This window comes from Pipistrellus hanaki (genome assembly GCF_964339955.1).
Source record: "Pipistrellus hanaki genome assembly, chromosome: 11".
NCBI classification, from domain to species: Eukaryota; Metazoa; Chordata; class Mammalia; order Chiroptera; family Vespertilionidae; genus Pipistrellus; species Pipistrellus hanaki.
The window spans coordinates 15,362,349-15,375,354 of NC_140513.1; the positions used below are offsets into that span (position 1 = coordinate 15,362,349).

At 41.5% G+C, this 13,006-nt stretch overlaps 1 protein-coding gene across 5 annotated transcripts in view; it reads left to right on the forward strand.

Moving 5' to 3' along the window:
• The first annotated feature begins 1,140 nt into the window (after positions 1-1,140).
• Positions 1,141-13,006, forward strand: part of PTBP3 (polypyrimidine tract binding protein 3) — a 57,971-nt gene continuing 46,105 nt past the window's right edge. Inside the window, exons 1-2 of one of the 5 annotated variants that reach the window (XM_084899216.1) lie at positions 1,141-1,363; positions 4,559-4,592. In XM_084899216.1, coding sequence (XP_084755342.1) covers positions 1,356-1,363; positions 4,559-4,592 — 42 coding nt within the window. In that variant the 5' untranslated portion in view covers positions 1,141-1,355. Of the gene's footprint in view, positions 1,364-1,630; positions 1,749-4,558; positions 4,593-13,006 lie in introns of those variants that run through there. The other 4 variants (XM_084899221.1, XM_084899219.1, XM_084899218.1 and 1 more) reach the window with 4 other exon arrangements.

Here is a 13,006-nt window from a genome sequence, read left to right on the forward strand (position 1 = left end):
AAAGCATACCTGTTAGTACTTGAGCTTCTTGTCACTTGCTTTTCAAACGAGGAGGCAGAGGGAGCAGCCCTCCTTTCTGCTTAGGCTAGGAATTTGGTCCAGGGCAGAGTTTTGGTGAACTGTGACTTGAAAACATCATTCAATTTCAGAACTAGACAGAATAAATGAGGGAAAATTACATATATAACAATATTCCATAAAATTACATATAATATACATAAAATGATAGAGATACATAATTTTGCTCCAACTAGAGGAAAAGGCTCTGGTGGCTGTGGATATGGGCAAATCGCCATATTCGGGTCTAAACCTTTATCTTAAAAACGGAAATCACTCTCTCATATATTTTTTGTTGGTTTTTTGTTTATTACATGGAGAAAAAAAAAGGAAAACTTTTATAAAATGCTGGCATTGGGGTGGTCATTCCATATTGTGCAATGAAAGTCTTAAATTAAATCTCAGACGGTGCGGTCGAAAAGCCCCCCCGAGACTAAAACTACAAAAAAAATAAAATAAAAATCAAACGTTCCCCAATTCGGTGGTCCCTTCAAACTCATTCACCTTCATCGCAGCCACACCTGGCGGCCCGGTGGGGGGGTCCCCACAGTCGACTCCCAGCGGGCACACCGGCGGGGCCCGCCCCGGCTGGAGCCCCGCTGGGGTCCCGGGGAGCCCGGGCCTCCCTCCGGGGACCACAGCCCGCGCCCGGCCTCCGCGCCCGGCCAGGGCCGAGCCACCGACAGCCTCGCCCACCCGGGACCATCACGCCGCAGTTCGGAGCTTCTCGCGGGACATCCTCACCTTCTCTCCGAGGTCGGGTTCCCAGGTTTTCCCCGCCGGTAGAGGGAGGTAGCCCGAGCCAGACGGCCGAACTCGCAGCAGCGGGCGGGAGGGCGGGGCGGCGAGCGGGAGGCACAAGGCGCGCGCCCCCGCGGACGCTGGAGGGAGACCGGGGTGGGCAGGCGGGCGGGGCGCACGCGCGCGCCGGGACCGGGGACGGGAGGCGGGGTCTTCGCAAGCCCGCCGGCAGAGGGCGCCCTGGAGCCGGGATGCAGGCCGACAGGGGGCGTGGCCAGTGGGGGGGGGAGGGCGTCAGCGCTAGGGGGCGGGGCGGGGCGGGGCGAGGCGGGGACGCGCTTGCGGGGTGGGGAAGGCGGGGGCGCGGCGGTGGCGGGAGCGTCCCTGGTTTCCGCCCCTGTTTCCCACTCTCCTTCCACCTCCGATCGCCGGGGCTGTGGACAGGCTCGGCTGACCCGGCCCCCCGGAGCCGCCCTGCTGCCGCCGCTTCCTCCCTCCGCTTCGCTCGCGGTGAGCTGCCCGGCCGTCTCCGCGCTGTGCGCTCCCCCGTCTGGGCCATGGATGGGTAAGTGCCGGGCGGCGCGGCGCGGAGGGTCGTGCGGGGGGCTGCGCTGGCTCGTCCCGCTTCCTTGGGGCTCCGGGTCCGGGCGCGCCGAGGCCGGGGGAGCTGGGTGCGGCACCGGCGGCGGCGATCGGAGGAGCGGCCCCGGCCGGCCGAGCCCGACGGACGGCCGGGCTTCCGGGCGCCTCCTAGGGGAGCTCGGGTTGCGGAGGGGCGGTCCGCCCCAGCCTCGCCTTCCCCCCCACCCGGGGGCGCCCCCGTGACATCCGCCCCGCACACCGGGAAGTGGAGAAAACCCCGGGGGAGCCGCCGGCCGGGGACCGGGGATCGGGGATCGGGGATCGGGGAGCCCTGCCCGGCCTCTCTCGACACTTCCTCTCTGAAAATGGTGCGCGGCGCCGGGGGAGGCGGAGGGAGGCGGCGCTCGGGGCGGGCGCCCTCCTGCTCGCTCGCTCGCTCGCTCGCTCGGGGAGTCGCTGTTTACCGGCGAGGCGGGGCGGGCGCCGGGGCTGCTTCCCCGGGCGGGGAGGCGGGCGAGCGGCCGCGGGGAGCGAGGCGGACGGGCGAGGGCGCGTGTCGGGACACGTCTGGGCGGCGACCCGGCCCCGGAGCCAGGGCCCCACGCGGGGATCGGCGCGCGGGGGGGACCCGGCGTGCGGGGGAAGGGGGGACCCGGCAGCGGCCCCCGACGGCTGGCTGGGAGCCGTGTGTGTTCATTGATCGCTGTCTACCGGGGCGTTTGGAGAACCGGGGACGCCTCCTCTCTCTCCCACCCCCCCCCCCCTCGGGAAACTTGATGAATTCCCTGCCATGTATGCAAAATAATTGTATAAGTGCAATTTCCGGGGAGCCTTCAAACGCGGAGTGAACGAGGTCTGCGATCGAAGTAAAAAAAGATACAGAATTACCGACATCAATAGTCCTCTGGGGGAGTCAGTGACACGGGGTGGGAACCTGACAGATATTTTAATGTTTAAAAGGAAACAGCTGGATGAGGATCTTCGTGAATTGGAGGTTGTAGAATATGTACATGAAGCACTTTTTAAAAAATTTTCCAGCTCGGTTAGCACCTGCAGATCACTTATGTAGGCATTCGAAGCTTTGTTAGGACTCTTAGGTGCTTTTGAGGATACGATGTCTGTAAACCCCTCGGTTGTAGAATATGTAGGAACATATTTTGAAACATAGTTTGAAACAGTAAAAGCCTGTACATATTGCCATATAGTCGATGATTGTCAATGCTGTGTAAAGACGGTGGGATCTTAGGACAATTTTTACCTTCATTAGATCTCATTTATCCTAGTTTCGTAATATGAAGTCTACTAAATGATATAGTGGGTCAACTCATTTGAATGCATATTGTGCACTGCCACAGACATTAGACAAAGTTCAGTTTTACATTTCACTTATGGTTGGGTGTTCTTTCAAGTATTTTTTATTTAATTGATTAACTTTATTGTTTAATTGGAGCTTCTCTGGGAGATTTGTTGAAAATTCATTTCGCATCACCTCATTCAATTACACTTTGTATGTGTGCAACAATTTGCTATTTTGTGTCATGATGCCACTGGTTTCAGTTGGGAAGGCGGTGAAGTTAGTGTTTCATTATGTATAGTGAATTGTAAAGCGGTTTGACTTGAGATATGAAAGTAGGTTAGCTTTTTGTATTGGAAAATTTAAAATAGAGGATAATATAGAGGACTGTTAGGTTATGCATTTTGGCTGTTAAATTCTTGGACAACATGACCTGTAAGCTTACTATTTTGGACAGTGTTTTAAGTTCTGTCCACTCTATATGTGGTTTTAGAGCTAAGAATGAGTTTAATGATTTAAATAAGGGCAATAAGGTACTAAAAGGTAAGTTCATTTACTTTGTAACAGGACCAGTACCACAGTATATTACATAGTCTCTTTTTTATGCACAAACATCAGTTATTTATCACATTTAAAATTTAGAGAAATGAATTTCAAATTTCAAAAGTCTATAAGGAAAAATAAGTCTACATGGTTATTGTTTAAAACAATTAAATTTGCATCATTAAACAGTCCAGAGTCATAAATTTACTTTTATTATGTAATGATATTATGGGTCATTAACAATATATAGAACTTACAGTTTACTTTTAAGAGATATGTAGACAAACAAGTGAAGACAGTTTCTTTGGAGTTAGAAGAGATGGATTTTTGTTCAGCAGAACTTTATAGGGGTTTTTACACCTTGGTGTTAAGGAATGTGGTTTTGACACAGTGAATTTTGGCTTTCAGGAGGGTAATTAAATTTCTACATCTTCCCACAGCCTGAAAAAGATCCTCTTTCGTTATTTTGAATAGTTAGAAAAAAACAAACCACCAGTCAACATCTTTCTAGTTCCTCCTCAAATCCCACTGTCGTGTGTGTGTGTGTGTGTGTGTGTGTGTGTGTGTGTGTGTCTGTCTGTCTCTACGTGTGTGTTACTTTCCTCTTGAGGTAATTTATTTTTAAAGTTTTTTCCTAGTTAACTTTTATTTAAATATACAGTTTATTTTAAGTTAAATTAACTGTTACTATTCTTAAAATTTTATATTTGTCTTAGGTGTATATCATAGTGGTTAGACAATTATGTAATTTACAAAGTGATCCTCCAACACAGATTTGATGTTGTAGATTTTATTTAAAAGCCAGTCTTTGAAAAGTTTGATCTTTGAAATTTGATGTGTTCTGAGAGACTATCTTAGCTGAATTTTGATGAGCTCTTTGGGTGGTATATGCCAATTTGCTAAATAGCTACTATTTCTGTAAGTCCACTCACTGGTTTTGTTTCATTTAAAATTTAGACTGGTCATTTATACCAGTGATTTAAGAGAATGAATTTTGGTGATTTTTAAGTTTTGGTTTGGATCTATTAAAAAGAGGTAAATGGGTAAACATAATCATTTTATTAAAGCACAACTATACTCTCCTAAGCACTAAAAGAGAATTTGATTTATTCGTTGTTTCTCACACTTCTGTTGAAGCTTTGCTTTTACGTCATGCTTTTGCTAGGCTGTCCCGTCACTTTTCTTTATATTAACATTTCACAACTCATGCGTTCTTATTTTTGTTATTTTTATTACGATGCCTTTTCTTTTTTTTTTTTTTTCTTTAATCTTATTATCTGTCTTTTAAAAACTTGTTCTCTAACTTTGTTTTCCATTTTCTCTTTTACTTTTTCCATACAGTGTTGTTACAGATCTTATAGCAGTCGGTTTAAAGGTAGGAATCTTTTACTATCCTTTAATAAGCATTTTTTAATTTTAGTTTTGGCATTCTTTTTTCCAATGGTGAAATCATCTCACCTATTCATAAAATGATATGTTTTGCTGTATGATAACAATCTCTTATTTTCACGTAGCTCCATACTAAGTGCTCTTATAGTTATTTTTGGATTTTATATATTTATTAAGAGAGGCCACAATATTATCTTGTGTATCTAAAATGTGAACAAAAAGTTTAGCCCAAAGTTTCACTTGAACCATCATAGTGGTTGTGTATTTTGTTTTGTTTTAGCAGTTAAATGTAACCTAGGTTCAGATTAATTTTGCTATCATGTGTTGTTTTTTTTTTTATATATCTTCTCTTGGGTATGCTTATAAGTAATACAATTGTAACAGCAGCTGAAGTATCTTCAATTTATACTATGTACCAGCTGCTTTACATGTATTTTCACTAATTATTATAACAGTTCTTCAAGGTAGGTATTAATATTCCCATTTTAGAGATGAAAAAGTAGATTCAGAAAATTTGTATTCAAGGCATAGTGCACCAGAGTTTAAACCCATGTCCTCCTGGCTTCCCCCCCCCCCCCCCAAACCCCCCCCCATTATATCTAGCTGCCAATAATGAGGATTGCGGATTCTGTCTTAAAGGTGAAGGGCATGAGAGCTGGATAATTAATATTTCACAGTAACACTCCTAAGTTATAAGTCATTTTAGTTTTATTAAAGTCTTCTTATTTATTTGATTCTATAGAATAAATCAAATAAGCAGATTTCAACAACATGAGGCTTTTACAGTATAAATGGGCATTTTAAGGTTCCCTTTAGCAGTTTGGTGTTTGGTATAGTTGAGTAGAGAACTTGGTTCTAGAAGCCACTTACAGTTCAGATCAGTGTAGAAAATAGGAAGAAATAATTCATGGTTTTATTATATGTATTTTATATAACATTGTTACAATACTTTTTATCTGTCATCTCACTAGCAGTTTCCACACTCCCATTGGCATTTATTGGGTCTGTTAGTGGTGTTTATATTCTTAAAACCTTAAAAAATAAGCATTAGTACAGCATATCGCATTTGAGATTAACAATACTATGTCAAAGATTACATAATTGGGAACTATTGCTTATATTATCTTTCAAAGTTGATGGAGTTATTTGCTTTGGCAAATTTTGAACATATTTTATAACTTGAAAATAAATGGAGGAGCTCTTTGGTGAGATGTTTTTTTCTGATATACTTAAGTCATTTTCTCATTTGGGGATGATAGAGATTAGAAATAGCAGGAAGGAATATTTAAAGACCAATGTTGTTTTGGTCTTATCAGAAATGTAACATTAACGATTCTAGAATTTGGTAAAAAATGAATACATGAGGCATTTTAAAAACTTAATCATTTTGGATTGAGGAATTATGCTTGAAGGATTGTCATGCCTATTTTCTTGTGGAGAAAAATATATTTTGATGATAACTAAAAGAAAAATTTGAATGTTAGGCACAGGAACTGGATTTGAATACATGATTTGGATTTCTGACTACCTTTTTTTGCAGCAAGCACTTTAAAAACAAAGATCAGATCCTACTCTGAAGAAAAGATAAGTTGATTAGTTGATTCACTAGGCAGTCTATACTTCTATAGCATTAAATACTATAAAATAGGTTCAGAAAATTTGTGTTTAAGGCATGGTGCTTTGAATAAAAAAGATTTCATATAGAGAGAGATTTCTCATAAGATATTCTATTTCCTTGGTTCCCATCTAAGAAAGTTTAGTTACCAAGTAATAGGCCAGTAAGACTCATATTTTATCTAGATTACTAGAGGCCTGGTGCATGAAATTAGTGCACTGAGGTTAGGAGTCCCTCAGCCTAGCCTGTGCCTTTTGCAGTTCAGGAGCCCTCTGGGAGTACTGACTGCCATGAGGCCCACCCCTGCCCCTGCACTTGCCTGCTGTGAGCCCAGCTCAGGGATTCTGGCTGAGTGTCGCTCTCCCTGTGGGAGCGCACTGACCACAACGGGGCAACTCCTGCATTGAGCACCTGCCCCCTGGTGGTAAGTGCGTGTCATAGCGACCAGTTGTTCTGACCAATCTGCATATTAGCCTTTTATTACATAGGATATATACCAAAATTAGTGAATTTAAATAAGTCTTTTAAAATGCTGGTTATTTATCTTCCTCTATTTGCTGTCTGACTATAATGGCTAAACAAATAGTTTTAGCTAATGCCAAGAGTGGATTCCATATGTTGCTTCATAGGGGTCAAGAGTTTGGGATCCTTGCTCATACTTGATATTGCCAGTCTTTTACATTAGCCATTCTAGTGGGTTTAACTCGAATTTGCATTGACCTTTCGTGCTTGAACCCTTTCATATGATCATTAGCCATTCACTTACCATTTTTCTGTGAATGTTAAGTCTTTTGCCTATTCTTTTCAAGTAGGTTTCTTGTAGATAACATATAGGTAGGTCTTTTTTAAGCCACTCTGACAATCTCTTTTAGTTGGTATTTGTAGACCATGCTTCAGGGTATGATTAATTTGGTTGGATTAATATTTACCTTTTTTACATAACTTTTCTATTTATTGACTTGTTTTTATTTTCTTCCTCCTATTATTTTTTTGCCTTCTGTTTTTTATTGAGTATTTTGTATGATTTTTTTTATCCTCTCTTAGCATATTAATTATACTTCCTTTAAGCATTGTTTAGTGGTGATCCTTTACATTTTAGTGGTTGCAATATACATTTACAACTCATTTAAGTCCATTTTCAAGAAATAACACTATATTGCTTTGTGTGTAGTGTAGGTACAATACTTTAGAACATAACCAATGTCTTCTTATTGTCCTTTATGACATTGTTATTCATCATTTCACTTAATCATATGCAATAATCACCCAATACAGTGTTTAATATTATTGCATTAAATGAAGTTATCTTTTAGATCATTTAGGAATAAGTGTAAAATAATTTATTTTACCTTCATTTATTTCTTATTCAATAGTCTTTTTTTCCTTATGTAGGTCCAAGTTTTTGATTTATATAATTTTGCTTTTCTCCAAAGAATTTTTTAAAATGTGTCTTGCAGAATCTACTGACAATAAATTCCCTTGGTTTTTGTCTGAGAAAGTCTTTATTCCTCCTTTACTTTTTTTTTCATTTTAATTTCCTTATTGATTGAGGTATTACATATTTGTCCTCATCCCCCCATTACCTTCCCAATCACCCTCCCCCCACCTTATGCCTTCACCCCTTGATGTCTTTGTCCACTAGTTAGGCTTATATGCACGCATATCATTTCCACATGTGTTATCACAAGTAATTGCTAGAGAAATTAAGTTATCCCATGTTTCCTGGGAGAGAACTCGTAGAAGCTTATACCTGGTTTCCTCTGACTTCCCCCATAGGCCTTTCTCTTTTACTGAGTTAGCTTTGTATCCTTCCACTGTGATAAGTCTGAGAACTAGGTTGATCTCTCCCCCTTATCCTCACCCTCCCCTACCTTTCCTCTGAAGTTTGACAGTCTGATCATGCTTCCCTGTCTCTGGATCTGCTTTTGTTTGAAGGACACTTTTTATATAGATTCTAGGATGGTGGGTTTTTTTTTTTTGGGGGGGGGGGGAGGTTCTCCCTTAAAATTAACTTTAAATATTTCACTCCACTTTCTTCCTGCTTGTATGGTTTCTGATGAGAGAGAAACATGTATAATTCTTATCTGTATTCCTCTATAGATATGGTGGTTTTTCTCCCCCAAGACTTTTCTCCTTGTTTTTGGGTTCCTGAAATTTGAATAATATGCTTTAAATAAATTTAAATTTTATTGGAGTGACATTGGTTAATAGGGTCATATATGTTTCAAGTTTACAACTCAATACAAGATCTGTGTAGTATTGCACTCTGTGCCCACCATCCAAAGTTCACCTTGGTAAGACTGGCAATATCAAGTATGAGCAAGGTGGGCACACAAAAATGTATCCCATTTTTCTCCGCTATGTAACTGGTATTTTATTGTCAATATGTACAATACATTGCATATTGACTTTGTAACTTACGATATAGCTATGTTATTAGTTTTCTTAATTCCTTAGAATTTTTATGTATATGATCATGCATCTATGAATATTATTTTACTTGTTCCTTATCAATCTGAATGAGATATTTTATTTCTTGCCTTAATGCACTATTTAGGACCTCCAGTATAATGCTGATAGAGATGATAACATCCTTAATCTCATTCCTGCTTTGAAGGGAAAGTAGTCTTTGTTAGTTGTACATTTTTCTTAGATGCCTTTTTTCAGGTTCAGAAAATTCTTTTCTATATCTCATTTGCTATTTTTGGGTATCATGAATGGATGTTGAATTTGGATCTCTCAAGATTTGTATATTTTACCTAAGTCGTTATGGGCATAAAGTTGTTCACAATATTTCTTTATTTTTAATTTCCCTTTGATCTGGAATGATTCTTTATTTTTAGTCCTGATATTGGTAATGTGTATAGTTCCCTGCCTCCCACCACCCATTGGTTCTACCTAGAGGCTTTTAAATATTACTGATCTCTTTAAAAGCCAACTTTTGGTTTTACTTCTGTATTTTGGTTGATTCTTCTATTTAATCAGTTTCACTCTTTATTATTTCCTGCCTATTTATGTTGGGTTTAATATGTGTGTTTTTTTCTCTTTAAAAAAATATATATATATAGTTTATTGATTTTTTTACAGAGAGGGGGGGAGAGGGATAGAGAGTTAGAAATATCAATGAGAGAGAAACATCAATCAGCTGCCTCTTGCACGCCCCCCACTGGAATCAAACCTGGGACTGAGCCAAACCGGTCAGGGCATTAATTTGTTTTTCTTGACTTGAATTTTTTGTTTGTTTGTTTTACAGCCTAAAACAACATTTATTATTGTTAAGATTTAGCTAACGTTTTCTGTGAGTCAGGAATATGGGCCTGCCATAGCTGGGTCCTCTGGCTCTGGGGCTAAGGCTGCTATCAAGGTATTAGTAGATGTTGCAGTCATCTTCTGGGGATGAAATCTACTTCCAAGCTCACTCAGATGGCTATGGCAGAATTATTTACTAAGTCAAAGGATTAATTATGAAGGTAATTGATGAAGATAGAATTTTTAGACATGCATAGCCCTAGAATGTTTACATTCTGTTTACCATCATTTAGGTAGTTGTTTTAAGGATGTACTCCTGTGAACTAAGAACAAGAAAGACAGAACTTAAAGGAAAAAAAAAAATTTGAGCCAATCCAGAATAATAATGAAAAGATGACTCAACAGCTGTTCTGAAGGCCTAGAAAGCATTCTAGATTGACACAGGAGGAAAGAGGGTTTAGAAAGGAGATCTTGGGAAGAAAATTAGGAACCAGATTGAATGAATGGTGTCATGAAGATTTTGGGTAAAATTTAATGACATAATAAAGGACAATAGTGTGAGGAAAGTAACGGCAGTTGAAAATCTCATGGAAGCCGAAACCGGTTTGGCTCAATGGATAGAGAGTCGGCTTAGGGACTGAAGGGTCCCGGGTTTGATTCCGGTCAAGGGCATGTACCTTGGTTGCTGGCATATCCCCAGTAGGGGGTGTGCAAGAGGCAGCTGATCGATGACTCTCTCTCATCGATGTTTCTAACTATCTCTCTCCCTTCCTCTCCGTACAAAATCAATAAAATATATTTTTTTAAAAATCTCATGGAAAGCGAAACTGAAAAAAAATCATGGTCTAACTAGGAATGAAATTAGAATTTGGCATGATGTTAAGAAATCATTGATAGAATACAGCCCTGGCCAGGGTAGCTCTGTTTGTTGAGCCTCATTCATTCACCCAAAAGGTCATTCATTGGTTTGATTTTATATCCAGGCATAAGCCCAGGTGAAAGGTTCAGTCCCTAATTGGGGTGTGTACAAGAGGCAACTGATCAGTGTTTCCCTCTCCCTCTCTAAAAATCAATATAAACATTAAATAAAGGAAATTGAAAGAATTCATTTGATCTTGATTCTAGGAACAATCTTTTTCAAGTGGTCCTAAGGCTGTGACAGACCATAGAGTAAAAAATGAAGTATGTCAGGATTACATTTCCTTACATAGCGATAACAATGTAAATGTTTATTAGTTTTCCACTTTGAGTCAACCTTTGGACAGGATACAGATGGACAAAACCCAGAATACTGTTGTTACAGGGCAGAATGTAATAACCATAAAGAAATAAAATCCCAGAGGGAGGAGAGACAAAAGTAGAGAACAGATAACTAGCACTAATAGTTTTGTCCTTCAAAATGGAGAATCAAGAAATAATTTCATATTGACAAAATAAGCTATGAACTATAAGTATAGTATTTAAAGTTCAATGGTCTATAATAAATAAAATATAATATGCAAACTGACTGAACAGCAGAATGATTGTCCGACAACCTTCTGGATGACCATGCTGTGACATGCACTGGTGCCAGGCAAGCCAAGGCGGGTGCGATGCGATTGGTCAGGGGGGCCCTGCCATCACCCCATGATTGCCTCTGTGAGGTGATCCATGGGGAAGGGGGGGGGGGGTTCTGTGATAGACTGCCCCACAGAGGGAGGGCACCCTCTGCGTGGTGATAGATCTTGGAGCCCTGGCAAGGTGGGCAGGGCCTCCCTCTACTGGGCGATTGATGGCGGAGGGCTCCCCCCCCCCCCCAATTGATTGGCCCAAAGATGGAGGCCCAGGGACTCCCGGCTGGTGGCCATGGAGGGAGGCCCAGGCCACCTGGCTGGTGGTGCTATGGCAGGTGAGTGGGGCCTCCCTCTGCTGGGTGATCGATCTGGGGACCCCGCAATCAGTTGCCCCACAGAGGGAGGCCCAGGCCACCGGTTGGAATACAGTTTCTTACAATGATAAGTAAGAATGGCTCATTGTGCTTAGACTGTGTAAATAGTGTGGTTTATACTTTCTAGGAGTCTGGAAATTTTGGTACATGCTTGGCAGGGAGTGTCTTATGTGACCAGCCCCCAATAAAAACCCTGGGCAGTGAGTCTCCAATGACCTTTTCTAGTAGATATCATTTCCACATGTGTTATCACAAGTAATTGCTAGAGAAATTAAGTTATCCCATGTTTCCTGGGAGAGAACTCGTAGAAGCTTATACCTGGTTTCCTCTGACTTCCCCCATAGGCCTTTCTCTTTTACTGAGTTAGCTTTGTATCCTTCCACTGTGATAAGTCTGAGAACTAGGTTCTGAGAGTGCTTTTTAGAGAATTATTGAACCTGGTGGTGGTCTTTAGACTAATTCTAGTCACTGACACTAACATGTTTGTTATGATTTGGGCATTAGGTGATGTGTCTGTGCATATGAAGCAGTGGGGAGAGGAGAGAATGAATGAAAGTATACAGAATATGAGAACTTTGGGAGGTCAGGAGCCACAGTAGCTGGGACTAACAGGAGAGGAGAGTTTTCTTCTTTACATGCAGAGGAAATACTGGCAGATTAACTGGTTTCTACTCAGTTACTATTGCAGATCGGAACTTCACTCAGCAGCTGTACTGCTAGTGATGACATGTTGGAGCAATAGCATCAACAGCCAAAGAGCAGTAGTAGCTGAAGAGAATCAACCTTTTAGACTAAGTTAGCACTCCTGAGATTTCAGAATTTGTTATTCAAGAAAGAGCTTTTGCTTAAGAAAATAAGACATTTTTTTCTTGGGTGAAAGAAGAAACAGCCAAATAAATAGTCATAGGTTTCAACACATTTCTCAGTTATTCATAGAATAAGTAGACAGAACATCAACATTCTGTTCACCAGCTCCGCTCCAGATTTAAAAAAAAAAGGGGGGGGGGTGGATTTTACCCATATCCTGCTAGGTATCAGTATACAGGAAGTTATTTTAAAAGGAAACTGCATATCTATAATAATAAAAGTATAATGTGCTAATTAGACTGGACATCCTTTCAGATGCCCTTCTGGAGGACCTTCTGAATGAAGCTGGGACTGAGAGGGTCCTGGGTGCCAGAGGAAATCCGGTGCCAGTAGCCAGGGGAAGGGAGGCCTACTCCTGCATGATTTTCGTGCATCGTAACATTAGACCAATTTTGCAGGATATCTAACCTAATTCCCTAGGCCAAGCAGGTGATAAGTGATGGGGCTAGATTTAAATAAATGTTTGTTTCCAAAGCCCATGGTCTATTTTCTGTACACCCTGGTTTATTCCCTTAGCTTTATAATTCTTTAAAATTTTTATTGATTTCAGAGAGGAGGAGAAGGGAGAGAGAGAGAGAGAGAGAGAGAGAAACATCAATGATGAGAGAATTATTGACCGGATGCCTCCTGCCCTGCAATCTGGGCATGTACCCTGATGGGGAATTGAACCGCAACCTCCTGGTTCATAGGTCATTGCTCCACCAATGAGCCGTGCTGGCTGGGCTATAGTTATTTATTTTTT